The sequence below is a fragment of the Chionomys nivalis genome, chromosome 1 (assembly GCF_950005125.1).
Source record: "Chionomys nivalis chromosome 1, mChiNiv1.1, whole genome shotgun sequence".
Lineage (NCBI taxonomy): Eukaryota > Metazoa > Chordata > Mammalia > Rodentia > Cricetidae > Chionomys > Chionomys nivalis.
In genome coordinates, this window is record NC_080086.1 from 94650440 (window position 1) to 94666333 (window position 15894).

At 37.1% G+C, this 15894-nt stretch overlaps 1 protein-coding gene across 8 annotated transcripts in view; it reads left to right on the forward strand.

Moving 5' to 3' along the window:
* The window catches only part of Pum2 (pumilio RNA binding family member 2), a 78455-nt gene that overhangs the window by 12629 nt on the left and 49932 nt on the right, over positions 1-15894 (forward strand). For 6 of the 8 annotated variants that reach the window (XM_057763138.1, XM_057763154.1, XM_057763146.1 and 3 more), the window contains exons 2-3: positions 6144-6212; positions 14362-14470. In XM_057763138.1, coding sequence (XP_057619121.1) covers positions 6162-6212; positions 14362-14470 — 160 coding nt within the window. In that variant the 5' untranslated portion in view covers positions 6144-6161. Of the gene's footprint in view, positions 1-6143; positions 6213-7135; positions 7260-8215; positions 8290-14361; positions 14471-15894 lie in introns of all 8 variants that reach the window. The other 2 variants (XM_057763163.1, XM_057763170.1) reach the window with 2 other exon arrangements.

The window sequence follows — 15894 nt, forward strand, 5'->3', positions numbered from 1 at the left end:
ATTTTCCTGGCTCCTGTTTTTGGTGGTGAATTACAACAGTCCTTGAACTGATAGTATAGTCGTCAAGAATGATGATCTTGGATTCCTGATGCTTCTGCTTAAGTGCTGGGATAAGAAGCCTGTACACTACTGACTAGCTTGGCCTCACAAAGGAAGCTTTTTTTCCATTTTGGGTTTTTTTGTTTTGTTTTGTTTTTGTTTTTCGAGACAGGGTTTCTCTGTGGCTTTGGAGCCTGTCCTGGAACTAGCTCTGTAGACCAGGCTGGTCTCGAACTCACAGAGATCCGCCTGCCTCTGCCTCCCGAGTGCTGGGATTAAAGGCATGTGCCACCAACGCCCGGCCCGTTTTCGGCTTTTTTTTAGACAAGGTCATAGGGGGCTGGAGAGGTGGCTCAGCAGTTAAGGTCACTTGGACTGCTTTTATAGGTCTGGAGTTCAGTTCCCAGCAACTACATGGTGGTTCACAACCATTTGAGATGGGATCTTATTTCCTCTTCAGGTGTACATGAAGACAGGGCAGTCATATACATAAAATATTTGAAAAAAGAAAGGTTTCACCATGTATCCGTTTTAGCCTGGGCTTCACCAGTAGTCCTTGTCTCAGAAGTCCTGCTTTTAAGCCTCTCAGGTGTTGGGATTACAGGTGTTGACCACCTTTTGACCTTTATTTTTCTTCCTCCTTCCCCGCCCCCATCCTTTAGATTGGAAATCTTTATCTACTTTAAAGTTTTACTGACCCTTCTATTATCTAGTTTGATATTAAGTGACATTGAAAGAGGTATTTCTCCATTTTAGTGTTTCCATCTGGCTGTTAGATCTAATTTCTCTCAAGTGATGAAATTTTGTATTAGTTTACTATCTTTGTTTCTTTTTCAGTCTGTTCTTTGGTTAAAAAATACTCTGACAAAAGCAACTTCAAGGAGGAAGGGTTTTGGTTTTGTGTGTGAGTGTGTGTTTGTTTTTTGTTCTTCAAGACGGTTTCTCTGTGTAACCCTGGTTATCCTGGAACTCACTGTGTAGACCAGGCTGACCGCGACCTCACAGAGATCAGTCTGCCTCTGCCTCCCAGGTGCTGGGATCAAAGGCATTTGACACCATGCTTGGCTTGAAAAAGGGTTTATATTTAACTCTGTGTAAAGTACAGTCCATCGTAGTAGGGGAGTCAAAGCATTAGCATAAAGTTCACATGATATCCACAATCAGGAAACAAGGATAAAGAGATTCTAGTACTTAGCTCCTTTCCTCCATTTTCTGTAGCTCAGGATCAAAGTCAGTCCCACTGCAATTATGCAATCATGATAATCCCCCATAAGCATTCTCAGAGGTCCGTTTTAGAGTCTGTCAAGTTGACACGAATCATCAGATTCACATGCTAGAAACATGGTTTTTTCATCTTGTACAGTTGATAGTTACTTTAAATTATCTCCTCGTCTGTCATGAGTTAGCTTGATGTTGGTTGATTGTTATGAACACGTTATGTCAGAAACATAGTGTCAGGCATTATTTAACAGTAAATTTACAGAGAATAAGGCTTAATGGCAGCAGTTTGCCAGGTATTCCTGCTTTCCTTGATAGTTCTGGCTAAGGTGAACATATTCTTTTTTATTACAGTCTTATTTATTAGCATTAACTCTCAGGTGACATAGTTTATCTATACATCTATATGTATAATGTAGATTACAAAATAGCTGCAAAGGTCAAAGAGGCAAAGAGTTTCAAAGAAAGGGCCTGAGTGGCTAAAGCTGGGAACCTGATAGGAAATCCTGGGTCTGTTAAGTTAAATAACTTCAGTTGGTGAAATTGCTGGCTGCTAGTTGTTTGCAATCAGGCTGCAAGGTCAGAGCAGAGTTGCAGGAGTAAGATAAACAAAGCTAAGGGCAGGATTGAATCTAGATAAATGAACAGTGAGGTGGGTGGCAGGTCCAGACTTGTGAACAGACAGCAGACCTTGTCAACAGAAGGGGCCGTACCATGCTGAAACCCCTAGGAAAGTGGAGAATTCTGCCTGTTTTTCTCTCTCCTCCCTGGCAAGTAGAGAGTTTTCTGCCTGTCTGTCTCTCTTTGTCTCTCTCTCTCTCTCTCTCTCTCTCTCTCTCTCTCTCTCTCTCTCTCTCTCTCTCTCTCTCTCTCACACACACACACACACACACACACACACACGTCATTGGGAGATTGCTATCACTGTGCTAAGTGTTTGTCTCTTTATTGCGTTCAAGTGAAACAGATTCTTGCCCTGGTCTGATGTATCTGATAATATTTGGCTTTTGTTTTTCCTGATGTGGTCTTAATAAGCCCATGTGCTGTAAAAGTTGGATTTACCCAGATGTATAGGGTGGCACTCTTTGCTGGACTAAGTCATTTGTTAGTTTGCCATGTGGGTGGTGCTGGATAAATAGTGCCTTTCATGTGTCTACCTAGGCACACAATACCTCAAAATGGAGTCAAAAGCTACTTGTGGTGTAGCTAGGCTTGGTCTCAGCACTTGGGAGGCAGGCAGATCTTGAGTTTCAGGCCAGCCAGGGCTGTACAGTCAAACCCTGTCTCGACAAACCAAAAGCTATTTGTGATTTAGAGTCTCTTAAGGCAAGGCACAGTGTAAAAACTGATTTTTTTTAAAAAAACAATACAGAGCAACATAGGTCAGGGCACGGCCTGATTTCAGTATCGTTTTTGTTAATTTTTCTATTTACATCGTTTTCTAATTTCTTCATAGGTCTTTAGTATGAATTTCAGCCTTTATACTTGATAGGTTGAGGATTAGATTCTGTTGTAGAGAATGTTGTATTTTACTTTTTTGTAACTCAAAATCTAAATTCCTATGATTTTTGTGGTCAGCAGCAGAAATTTACTTAATTCTTATATCCTTAATTGGCTTTCTTGGCATTGGTTCTAGACCTGTAGTCCCAGGTTCATCTACATCTATGTGTATTTTAATTTAAATGTGGAATTTGTATTCATTCTTTCTGGGATTCCTCCCCTTGTTATACAGCAGCTCTGGTTGCTCCAAACTGTTGTGGTTCAGTTTAGGGCTTATGAGAGTGGGTTTGCTATAGGAGTTTCAAAGCCCATCTTGTTTTGTCCCTTGGACAAAACCAGCAAACAAAAGAAACCATTGAAAGAAAAAACAAAATTCTATTCTGCAGCATCTTTCTTTAGAGTGTAGGCTCTCAGTTTCTTTGTTCAGTTCTTTTTTTTTTTTTTTAACTATTACCTGCAAATAGTTTTTGGGTGTTTTTTGTTGTTGTTTTTAGTTTAGAGTTCATAGTAGAAAGGTTTGGGTCCAATTGAACTTCTTTTTTTCTTTCTTTCTTTCTTTTTTTTTGGTTTTTTCGAGAAAAGGTTTCTCTGTGGTTTTGGAGCCTGTCCTGGAACTAGCTCTTGTAGACCAGGCTGGTCTCGAACTCACAGAGATCCGCCTGCCTCTGCCTCCCGAGTGCTGGGATTAAAGGCGTGCGCCACCACCGCCCGGCCCGATTGAACTTCTTTATTACTAAGAAATATGAGATCCACTAAAATGACAAGTATGACTATATTTGAGTTTCTTTATAAATTTTTTTCAGTAAGTCTAGTTAAAGCTTATTGAATTAATGAGGTGAATGAAATACTCACTTAGTAAGAACTGTTAATCCCATGTTTCTACCAAGTCAAAAAACTTATTTGCTCTCTAGATCCATTGATTATTTTTAAATTATTTTTGTAATTTGTCTATTTTTATGTGTGTGCAAGCATTGCATGTAGGGGACTATAGTTGTGAGCTGCCTGATGCAGGTGCTGGGAACTGAACTCTGGTCCTCTGACTTAAACTTTTGGGCCATCTTTCGGCCTCTGAAACTTTTTTTTTAAATAACTTATTTTTATTTTATATACGTAGGTGTTCTGCCTACAGGTAAGTCTGTATGAGGGCATTCATCCCCTGGAACAGGAGTTACAGACAACTGTAAGCTACCATGCAGGTTCTGGGAATTGAACCTGGGTCCTCTTGAAGAGCAGCCAGTTCTCTTAACTGTTGAGCCACCTCTCTAAACACCCCACCCCAAACTCTTTTGCTAGCTGACTTGAATGTTTACCTACCAACCACTCCTGTCTGACTTAGTGTTCACAGCAAATCTGTGTAGCAACTCTTTATATCAGAATATAGAGAAGCGTCAGTTTGTTTGTTCAGAGTTCTAGAACTACCAGATTGTCTGAACTATAATTTGTTTTATTAATTAACATTTGCCTTTTAGTCCTGGAAATCTGACTAGGACAGTGTGGGAATGAAAAAACTACACATACAGCCCACCTGGGATCATGTGGGTTCTGTTCATTCTAATGGAGGCCATCTACTAGATCCCTGAAAATTCAGCCTGTGTATTAATGCACAGCATGAGGAAGAATTAAAGTTAGCTAGCCTCATAGGAGGTCTCTGTAGGGAAACAGTCATCTGAGAGGAGGAAGCTGTGGCTAGTTTGTATACTCACTGGTTAATGTCCATAACCTTAGACTAGAAGAAGCTTAGCTGTTGTCATGGTCTGAGGAGTCCTTGATTGACATTGTTGTGCCCATGCCAGCAATACACACTGACTCAGGACTTCATCAGCTCCCCACAACTATTTAGTGGAGATCAGAGGACATCCGAGGGCATCCTTTCCTTCCACCTGTGGGTCCAGTGGTTTAAACTCAAGTTGTTAGGCTTGGTGGCAGGCATCTTCACTAGCTAACATATTTCTTTGTAAGCCACATAAAAGAGTTTGAGCTTTATCTTTAGGGATGAGACTACAGGAGTCACATGATCAGAGTAGTTTCAGAAAGATAATTTGGAGATTAGAGTGCAGAATGAAAGGGTGAGAAGAAGATTGCAGTGTTTGGATCTTTAAAAGATGATATTCTCAACTAAAGGGCTGGAAAACAGATTGAATTGGGTAAGATTGGTTTAACAGGACTTGGTAAATGATGAAAATGATTGTAAGAAAGGAAGTAAAGGACATTTTTTGTGGTACATCAAGAAAATAAAAAGGAGATAACTGGAGCTGTGGAGAATAAGTGGTTTAGTTTGTAAATACAAATTTGAGAGCTATCATCTGGATAGCTCCCAAAGCATGGAGAATAGAGATTGTCTTACACAAGGAATGCTAAGATTTAAGAGATGAGGGGGAGCCGGGCGGTGGTGGCGCACGCCTTTAATCCCAGCACTTGGGAGGCAGAGGCAGGCAGATCACTGTGAGTTCGAGGCCAGTCTGGTCTACAAGAGCTAGTTCCAGGACAGGAATCAAAAGCTACCAAGAAACCCTGTTTCGAAAATCAAAAAAAAAAAAAAGAAAGAAAGAGATGAGGGGAAAAACAGGAATCTGTGGAGTAGTAACTAGAAATCTAGGAAAGCAAAATTAACTATAGGCACAGAGTAGGACAGAGAGTATTGCAGGAAGGAGTATAGTTAGTTCTTTCAGTTTGTCAAACTGTGAAGGGTGTGTGTGTGTGTGCGCGCGGGGGCGGGGGATAATAGGATTTTTTTCTACTTGAATTTCAAAGCTATAAGTTTGGAGAACCTTCAAGCTTGCTTTTTTTTTTTTTTTTTAGTTTTCTTTAGTTTCTTAGTTGGAGGAGGAGGCAGGGGACCAATAACAACACATTTTCACATAAGAGGGAGTGGTCAGCTCTTGAGAATGGAAGGGCTGAGAAATGCTTTCTTGAGGAAACCACAACAAAACTAGTTAATTCACTGTCGATTAAATGTTTTCACTTAAAAAGTAAAGCATCATTTAATTGATTATTTGCTAAATATTTAGGTTCACAAATAATGCTAATTTTTCAGAAATCCTAACAATCTTAACTAGCATAAAATTATTTTGTAGTAGTAATTATAACACTAAAAAGAAATGCTTTAATTAATGATTGGACTCACTTTTCTTGTGGTTTTTTTTTTTTTTTTTTACTTCATTTTCTTGCACAAGAATGTGTAGTGGTCTGCTGGCATACAGTTATTTTTTAAAAACTTGTCCATTTCAATGTAGCTTGCTCTCAAGTAATTTATTTGGGAAAACCTGTCTTCATAGAAACATCTATTCTTTTGTATTTTGGAATGTGATAGTATTAGTTAATACCCATACCATATAGCTAATACTTTATTAAATTCCTGCTAACTTTCAATTTTTGTTACTTACCAGGTTTGATCTGTGGATGAAATGAATCATGATTTTCAAGCTCTTGCATTAGAATCTCGGGGAATGGGAGAGGTAAGAACTTACCAATACTAAAAATTTGTGATTCAAATTAATTTTTGAGTCATTGAAGTTTATTTTTCTAAACCATAAATCTTGGAAATAATAGTTGCAGCTTTCAGATATAGGTTTTTAAAAAGCCCTTGAAATTATGTATTTGTGCAGTTGTGATTTTTTTTGGGGGGTTGCTCATTTTGTAACTTAAATTCAGTAAGTCATTATTAGTGTGCTTATTTGTGTCTAGGTGATTTTGATTGACTTGGTTAAATAATGTCTTAATATTTGGTAATGAGTCATGTAATTAGAATTAGCTCTGCTCAAGAGAATACATCCTATTCTGCCATTTTATATATGTATGCTGTTTGCTTTAGCTATGCTTGATTGTTACTATTCTTTCCCAAAAATCTTTCTTGTTCACCAAAGATGTTTAATAAACTTCTAATCCTCTGTAAGACTTGTCTAGTATCCCATTGCTATCTGCATTAGAATTTATTAACTTCCTCATCTGACTTCTCATTTAGTTCTCTATAAATACTTTCATTATGTTACTGATTACAGTTTTGTATTTATTTCCTATAAATTGCTAGCTTTGAATGCTTAGCATGATAGGTACTCTACAATTTTGGAAAGATGTTATCTTTTCTATTAATCTATAGTTTTCTTTGGGTACCCAGTTAACCATACCATTACATATTTTAAGGCATCTAAAATACTTAGTTTTCCATATTCCTAATGAACTTTACGAAACTTTGATAAAAGCTCTCGTGGACATAGTTTTGTTGTATTCTATATTACACACTCGTCTGGACTTTGATAGTAGAAAATAACAGTAAACAGACCTAAGATGTGTAATTAATTGCTTGCTCCTGGAGATTATTTTACTTTAGTAGATTAGAGACCTTCATGAGACTCACTCCATCCAATGCTGTGCTCTTCAGATGCAGAAAGAGAGTCCAGTCACTCCTTTGGGCCACAAGAGGGCACCCTGCAGCTAGCTAACCCTCCCTTTCTTCAGAACAGCGTTTTCAAAGAGTTTGTCATTTTCAGAGGACTGATTTAAGGGTGAGTTAAGGTGCTTAAGCTAAGTATTGCCAAAATAAACTTGTTAGTTCAGTACATACAGTAGTACATAAGGTCAAATCTAATCTGGGCCCTAAGAAAAATTTGAGAGAGGGAATACTTTTTTGCTCCTAAAAGAAAGCCTATATATTTTGTAGCAAAGTGGCTCTTCAGGCGTTATTTATACTTGAGTAGACTAAACAGAGACAGTTGGAAGGGTTTTTGTTTTTTACCTGCCACTTATTTTCTTTGGTTTTTATAAAGTAGAATAGTATATCTTAACAGCAGTTCTGGGAATGCTGTAGAATATGCCTGCAATTCCAGCATTTTGTGGGCCAAGGCAATAGTCTTGAGCTCGAGGTCAGTTTAGATTATGTAGGAAAGCCCTATTTTAAAATACTAAAATAATAAAGCATTCCTGAATTGTTTCTTTTTCCAGTCTTTGACAGACTTGATTTTTGTAAGAGTGAGTGAGAATCCTACATTAATTCTAGGCATGATTCTTTACTTCTATGTGTATTATAGATTTATATACAAATTGAGTCTTTCTATTTGAAAATAAAATTTGAGAAAGCTAAATATACCTTTGTGGTTAAAAATTATGTTCAGAAGCAGTGGTTGAATTAGTTGTCTATGGGTAGACAAAGGTTTTAAGTTGAGGAGTTGGGCAGAATAGTTAAATAAGCTAAAATCCACTCTTTATTAGACACATTAGATGTGCACACCCAGAGTGCTGTAGGGCCTTAATTTCCTGCTGTCTGGAGGGCTGCAGGCCAGTTCCATCAGTGACCTTCATCCAGTAAAAAATATTTTTAAATAAGCAGGTTTTGCTTTTTTTTTTTAAATTTAAAACAATTTTCCAGTAATATTGTTACTTCTAAGAGATAGCTAAGAAGCCTATCAAATCTCTGTCTCTGGGTTCTCTCCCACAAGCCTTTCTATCTTTCCTCATCTCACAGGCAGCAGGGAACCTTCTGGGATTTCCTTCTTTGCCTGTCTCTCTCTCACCAGTCTTCTCCTCCTTTACTGACAGGTGAGGTGCTTGTTTGTTTCATTCCAGAATTCACTCATTGGAATAAATTAAAGCAGCCTGTACTCTCTGGCTCTTGAATTTTCTAAAATTGCTTATCGGAGTTGTTTTTGTAATGTAAAAAAAAAATCCCCTTTTTAATAGATTGTCCCGTTCTTTCCTTTTAAGGGTAAGGTTTTGCTTATTGGGTCTTAACTATTATAAATCTCTAATGGAGAATCGTGTTTAGTTCTAGGACTCATTTTAAATGTACCATTTTTGCATTTCTTGATGGGTTTATTAAACTATCATCCGTAGGTCAGTCTCTTAAGTTGTTCACCCAAAGATAGAAACGAGTCTGTATTTATGTATTCATAAATACTTTTCCTCCAGTAGCATGTTTTTGTCAAAGACCTACTGATTTTCATTATAGCATGTGGCTTACAACAAACAAATATGATCCATAGGAAGGGTTATTTTTTATTGGTTTATATAGAGATGCAGTATTTTAATCAAGTATACTGCAAAGCTCATGCCTATTAACTGTCATATAGGTGACTCTTGTTGAATCTTGAAATAACAGAATAAAAGAACCTTGCCCGAAATTTTTTGAGGAAACCAAAATTTAACTTAAGATCACCGAGCTAATGAGTTTTATTGGAGGAGGCAGTTTCATAGCTTAGTGTAACAAATAAATTCTTTGCCGGGCGGTGGTGGCGCACGCCTTTAATCCCAGCACTCGGGAGGCAGAGGCAGGCGGATCTCTGTGAGTTCGAGGCCAGCCTGGTCTACAAGAGCTAGTTCCAGGACAGGAACCAAAAGCTACGGAGAAACCCTGTCTCGAAAAATCAAAAACAACAACAACAACAAAAGCAAATAAATTCTCCTATTTTGACACAGTATTTTAGGAAAATATTAAAGAAAATTGGTGTTTTAAAATCTCAAGTAGAGCCTGGCATGGCAATTAACACCTTTAATTCCAGCTCTAGGGAGGCAGAGGCAGGTGGGTCTTTGTCAATTCAAGGTCTGCCTGCTCTACATAGTGACTTCCAGGCTAGATAAAACTACAAAATAAGGTCCTGTCTTAAAAACAAAATCTTATATAGAATGGTAGAGTAGCTCTGTTCTTACAGAAATCTTACTAAGCTGTACAGTTAATACTGAGTTCTTTGAAAAGAGAAATAAGACTTAACTCAAATGCTCTTACTGATCTGAGTTGTTAGGGATAAGTGGAATCAAACAGCTTTATTATATATACATGTTGGTACATGTCTTAAATTCCAGCATTCAGGAGGCAGAGGCTAGGGGATCTCTAAGTTCAAAGCCATTGATTGTGGGCTACATGATACCAGGACAGCCAGGATTATACAGAGAGAAGTGTCTGAAAAAACAAAACCTACAAAGAAAATCAGCTATTTCAGATAGTGTTTAGAGGGTTGCAGTATATTTATAAAATCACTGTTTTAACCATTCTTAGACTTAAGGCTATTAGTAATCTTAAATTTTTTATTTATCGAGTGATAATCTTAATACAGGAAATTCTTAGGAATAGTTATGAATTACACTAAGATTGAAAAAGAAACTTCTATAAGAATAAATGCAAAGAGAAAAGCCTTACAATGAAACGACTAAGGATTTAAATCTCAGTAGTACTCTTTATCAGCTGTATGAAATCCTTCTAGTATTTAACCTTCTGGCTGTGTTTCCTTATGGAGAAAGACTTTATTAGACAACTATTCTTAAGTAATAAATAGGGTTTCATCTCTCTGAAATACTTAAACAACACAAGAAAAAATAAATAGCTAGAGATAAAATCTTGATAATGAGATGCAATTCTTTGAAATAACCAGGTAATTAAATGATTTATACTTTGGCTATGAAAGGTTCCACTGTGCTAGATGATGTATTAAACAGTCTCTTGGTGGTCTTTCATTGTAGATTCAGTCTAATAGCAGATTTATTATATTTTCTTTAGAAATAAATTGAAAAGCTAAAAACTGTTACTTTTATTTACAGAAAGGATTAAAAAAAGGCTATAAGAACACTAATATAGGAATTCAGAAAATTATATCATAGTTTCTTTATTGTTGCTGTTCTCCACAACTTTATGTGTGTGTGTGTGTGTAGAGAGAGAGAATTAAATAATTAAATCATGTTTTTTTATTGTTGCTGTTCTCCACAACTTCGTGTGTATGTGTGTGAGAGAGAACTTATAAGTAGAATGATCTTATTCTTACCTTTTTTTCTTATGATCTGTTGTCACAACATTCCTTTTCTTGAAAGCATCTGAGTTCAGAAATAAACAATATGAACTTAGTTTTAAACATAATGTTAATTATGTTTAAATTAGCTTGAGCTTTTTGTTTAACAGTTTATAGATAAGTGTGCCTCAAATACTGGAATAGAAATTTGGTAGATTTGTTTATGGGGCAGTATAGATAGGATCCTTATTTGTTTCTTTACAGTGAGAGGGCAAGCCATAAATTCTTCTCCTCCCCCCCCCCCCACTTTTGGTTTTCGAGGCAGGGTTTCTCTGTAGCTTTGGAGCATGTCCTGGAACTAGCTCTTGTAGACCAGGCTGGTCTCGAAGTCACAGAGATCTGCCTGCCTCTGCCTCCCGAGTGCTGGGATTAAAGGCGTGCGCCACCACTGCTCAACCATAAATTCTTTCTGGAGGAAAAAATTTTGTGTCAGTCATATCAGAGTTTTGAGGTTGAAGACAAGAAACATTGGATTTCCCAACCATGGTCCTGGAATCAGCTCTTTTAGACTAGGCTGGCTTCGAACTCAGAGGTCTGCCTCCCAAGTGCTGGGATTAAAGGTGTGGGTCACCACCGCCCGGCTAATCAAAGAATTCTTGAAGACAGATCTCTTTCTGTCTCAATTTATTTAACCTCCAATTTCTCATTTTTTGTTTTAACTCTTTGTTTCTTGAGTAGATGCCTTCACCTATGTTCAATCTATTTTAAACTAGGGTCACAAGCTAGGAATAGTGCTTAAATTAGTGTTTAAATTGTCACAGAAGATATTTTCTAAGGAGCTAGGCAGATGGCTGAATAGGTGAGCATGAGTAGGTAGTCATGACTGCCTATAACTCCAGCCATGGGCAGAAATCAATAGCTCACTGGCCAGCCAACCTAGCCCCCACCCCACACCCCAGAAAAAGGTGAGGTTTTACTGTGCTGAGAGACCTTGTCTTAGGGCAAAAAGGCAGAGAGCCATAGACAATGGCACATCTTGACTCTGGCCTCTAAACACACTGATGTGCATGCACTACATGCAGCACATACACACTCAACTAAAAGTACTTTTTAAAAAATTAACAAAGCATTTCTAGAGTGTACTGGAGGTTTTTAGTAGAAGTGTTGATTTTATTTCCTTTGTATCCAATAACTTAAATATGTTTGCGAAGTAAGAAATACAGTTTTTCTTAGTGTTTGGCAAAATTGGCATATTGTGGTGCTGAGAATGGAGCAGAGGACCTTGTGTATGCTAGGCCGGTGCTTTACCATTATGCTAATCCCTAGTTTTGCATTTTGCTGTTTAAGGCAGTGGTCTGTAAAGACACTCTGGGAATATAATCTCAAAAAATGGAATAGTTTTCTCAGTGGAATACTGTTGGAGGAGAGAGCCGCTTGTTAGTTCCTGGCTGCCCGGCTACCTAAGACTCGAAATAGTCATACAGAAACTATATTAATTAAATCACTGCTTGGCCCATTAGCTCTAGCTTCTTATTGAATAACACTTGCATATCAATTTAACCCATTTCTATTAATCTGTATATCAACACAAGGTTATGGCCTACCAGCAAAGTTTCCGCATGTCTGACTCTGGTGGCAGCTTCATGGCGGCTCCTCGACTCTGCCCTTCTTTCTCCCAGCATACAGCCTAGCTTTCCTCACCTAGTTCTGTTCTTCTCTGCCATAGGTTCAAAGCAGTTCTTTATTCATTAACCAGTAAAAGCAACGCATAGACACAAGGACCTCCCACACCAGAATACTGTTATTTTTATTTCTCTCAGAAGATGAATGCTTTAGCTACTTCTATGCCTATGATTAGTGCTCCTGTTAGTTAAAACTTTATCTTATATTATTTAAATATAAAATATGTTTTATACTTACTGGAGTCTTTGTCAGAGGAGATTGTTCTTTAAAATGTCTGTACTTTAACCGAGACATGACATTTAGAAAGATTCTAACCTTTAAAGTTGGTTTCTTAAAAATTATAATTTTTTATTTTATAAGAGATCTGTAGGTCAGGTGGTGGTGATGCATGCCTTTAATCTCAGCACTGGGGGAGGCAGAGGAAGGTGGATCTGAGTTCAAGGCCAGAGCCAACCTAGTCTACAAAGAGAGTTTCAGGACAGCCAGGACTGTTAAACAGTGAAACACTGACTTTTTTTTTTTTTAAAAAAAAAAAAAAGAAAAGAAAAAAATCTGTAAAAATTAGGAACATGTTCCTTTCCATTCAACACTGCTTCTCAGTTTCATTTTAGTAACACTATCATTTATTATTTCTTAAGGTTTTATGCATTTTCCTACCATTTGTAATCAATTCCTTTTGATCTTCCAAATGTCTTCCTAGATCCATTTATTTCTCAGCTCTTTTCTGCCAGTACACTCTTTCAGTTCTTACTGTCTTGGCTCTGTTGTGATTTTGCTGAACTGGTTTTACAAAACATACTGTTGCTCTTGCTAACCTATCTTGATTTCCTGTTGCTTTAGTAAAACTGAGTTTCCTTAACATGCTTTTAAGGTTACTCATGATCAACCAACCTGGTTAGCTTTACCAGTGTCAAATTTGGGTCTTCTTACATCTTTATTTGTATAACACTGCATTATCTTAAGTTTTAAATTTTGTTCATGGTTTCATGTTTCATTTATGCTTATTGTATTTCTCACCTTGCAACTTACCCCTCCTCCTGAAAATACACTAATATATATATTTATATATATTACTGCATTATCTCTCAGACCCTAAATCAGGTATTACTGAGTCATGTTTTCTTTCCTTCTGTTTGTAAGTTCTCTGAAGATAAGGTCACCATGCCTTTAAAGAGGCAAACACAGGTAACTAGTGTGGTCATTGTAGTACTAGAAGTATTATACAGGTCTGATTATGAGCTCTCAATGACTTGGCCTTTAATAGGATGAAATAATGTCTTATGAATGCTTACTTAAAATGCCAAATGTATATCTAAGAAAACAAATGTGTTCAAACAAACGTAATTCTGCTTCCAATTGTCAGGAATAGAGAGAGTTACTGAATGGTCCTGCTGACTGTCATTTTCACATGTTACCATATAGTATAGAGCATAAGGCCTTGAGGTTATTACCTCAAAAATACCGTTAGTGTTTTTCTTTGTGTGTACTGTGTTAATTCACAGCTTCTGATTTGGGCTTGAGATACTGCTACTATTTAAGAGCTAGTAAGAGTTGTGACGTTTACTTCTGGTGAATAAGAACTAAAAAAAAGAAAAAGAAAACTTTATATTCTGGATATTTGATGAGATAGTTCAAATGCAGCTTATTGAAGTGAAAGAAAAGTTAGTAACTTCTGGGCATTTTTGTTATCATTAACAGGAAATTTAGTAAGTCTTTTAAAGAGAATTAATATAGAAAGAAAATCATGAGGGGGGTGGAGAGATGGTTCGATGGTTAAACGCACTTTTTGCTCTTTCAGAGGACCTGGGTTCAGTTCTTAGTATTCACATTGTGGCTCACAGCCATCAATAACTCCAGTCTAAGGAGATCTGATACCCTTCTGACCTCCTTGGCCACTAAGTACTCATGTGGTATGCATGCATATATGCAGGCAAAACTTTTACACAAACGGAATAAATCTAATGAAAATTTTAAAAGAAAGACAATCAGGATATAATAAAAATGTTAGCAGTATAGTTGAAGGCCTAGAATTATTAGAGCCAGTGCATAAGTGAAGAGTTACTTTGATGTTCAGTGAGAGAGCTTGTAAAAAAGATTGCTTGAAGATTAATGTGTATATATGAGTGATATGTTTGCAGTTCCTTATATACTTACTCTTTGTAAATTGTATGATATTATAAAAGTTTTTTATTGTTGTTTTTCTTTCAAATAGCTTTTGCCTACCAAAAAGTTTTGGGAACCTGATGATTCAACAAAAGATGGACAAAAAGGCATATTTCTTGCGGATGATGAATGGAGAGAGACTGCGTGGGGAACTTCTCGTAAGTTATTGGTGTTTGGGTGAGAGAAAGTTGAACAAATTCAGTGTTTTTAAAACCCTGCCTATCCATAAACAATTTGGGGGAAAAAATTGTGATACCTTTGTTGAAGCTTATAGTTTAGATTTTTCTTTTTTTTTATTTTGTGTTATCTCAGTATAGCCATGGCTCTCGAAGACCAGGCTGGCCTTGTTTCGGTTTTGGTTTTTTCAAGAGAGGGTTTCCTCTGTGTAACAGCCCTAACTAGCTCTGCAAATCAGGCATCTGCTTGCCTCTGCCTCCCAAGTGCTGGGATTAAAGATGTGTACCACCACCACCTGGCCTTATTTGTAAAATTTGGACTTAATTATTAGTTTTTTGAGACAGGGTTTCTCTGTGTAACAGTTCTGGCCAACCTGAAACTCAATTCATAGACCAGGCTGGTCATGAATCAAATTTAAGGATTAGATAGGTAAATATGTTTTATAGATGCTTTCTCTTTTTATTGCTGAGTGTAAAGTAGCTAAACAAAATAAACAAAGTAAGAAATGTAGTGATATTTTGTTTGTGTTTTAACAAATAAAACTTTCCTGAAGATTAGAGTGCAGAGCTAAGCCACTAGAGATCAGGCAGTGGTGGCATATACCTTTAATCCCAGTGCTTGGGCGACACAGGCAGACAGATCCTGCTTTTCCGACCTTAACATTTTTTGTGAATAAATTAACGGGTTTTTTTCTTCTTTTCCTAAAAGATCTATTTGTTTTATTGTGTATTTGAGTGTTTTTGCCTACAGGTGTATGTGTGTACCAGGATATCAGAAGAAGGCATCTGGCTCCTGGAACTAGAAATTTGAGTGGTTGTGAGCTGCCTATGGATTCATTAACTGAACCTGGGGACTTAGCAAGAGCAAGTGCTCTTAACCACTGAGCCATTGTGCCAGGCCAACAGATTTTTTATTTTTTGGATACAAGAGACTGTTTCTCTGTGTATCAGCTGGCTATCCTTAGACTCATTTTGTACACCAGGCTGGCCTTGCACTCACAGAGATCTGCCTGCTTCTGCCTTCCAAGTGCTGGGATTGGTGTGTACCACCACTGCCTGGATAGATCTTTTTTTAATTAAAAATTTGTTAATAAGTGTTTTTATCATCCAGATCAATAATATAATTATTAATTATTATGAAGCGATTTAAAACTTTAAAAAAAATCTTTTTGTTACCCTATATAAAGTAAATGCTACAAAGTTAAAACCCTGAAGGTAAGGGAGTTGTAGAAAATTCAAAGATTGAAAATTTTGTGAGCAGCTAATTTTGGCTTATATTTTCTTACAATAATAGAAATTTTCTTTGTTGTTCAGGCAAATTATGCCACCTGGAGACTAGAAAGAGAAGATTCACACCCTTAAGAATGTTTTTCTAGGCCCAACAGTGGTGGCACACGCCTTTAATC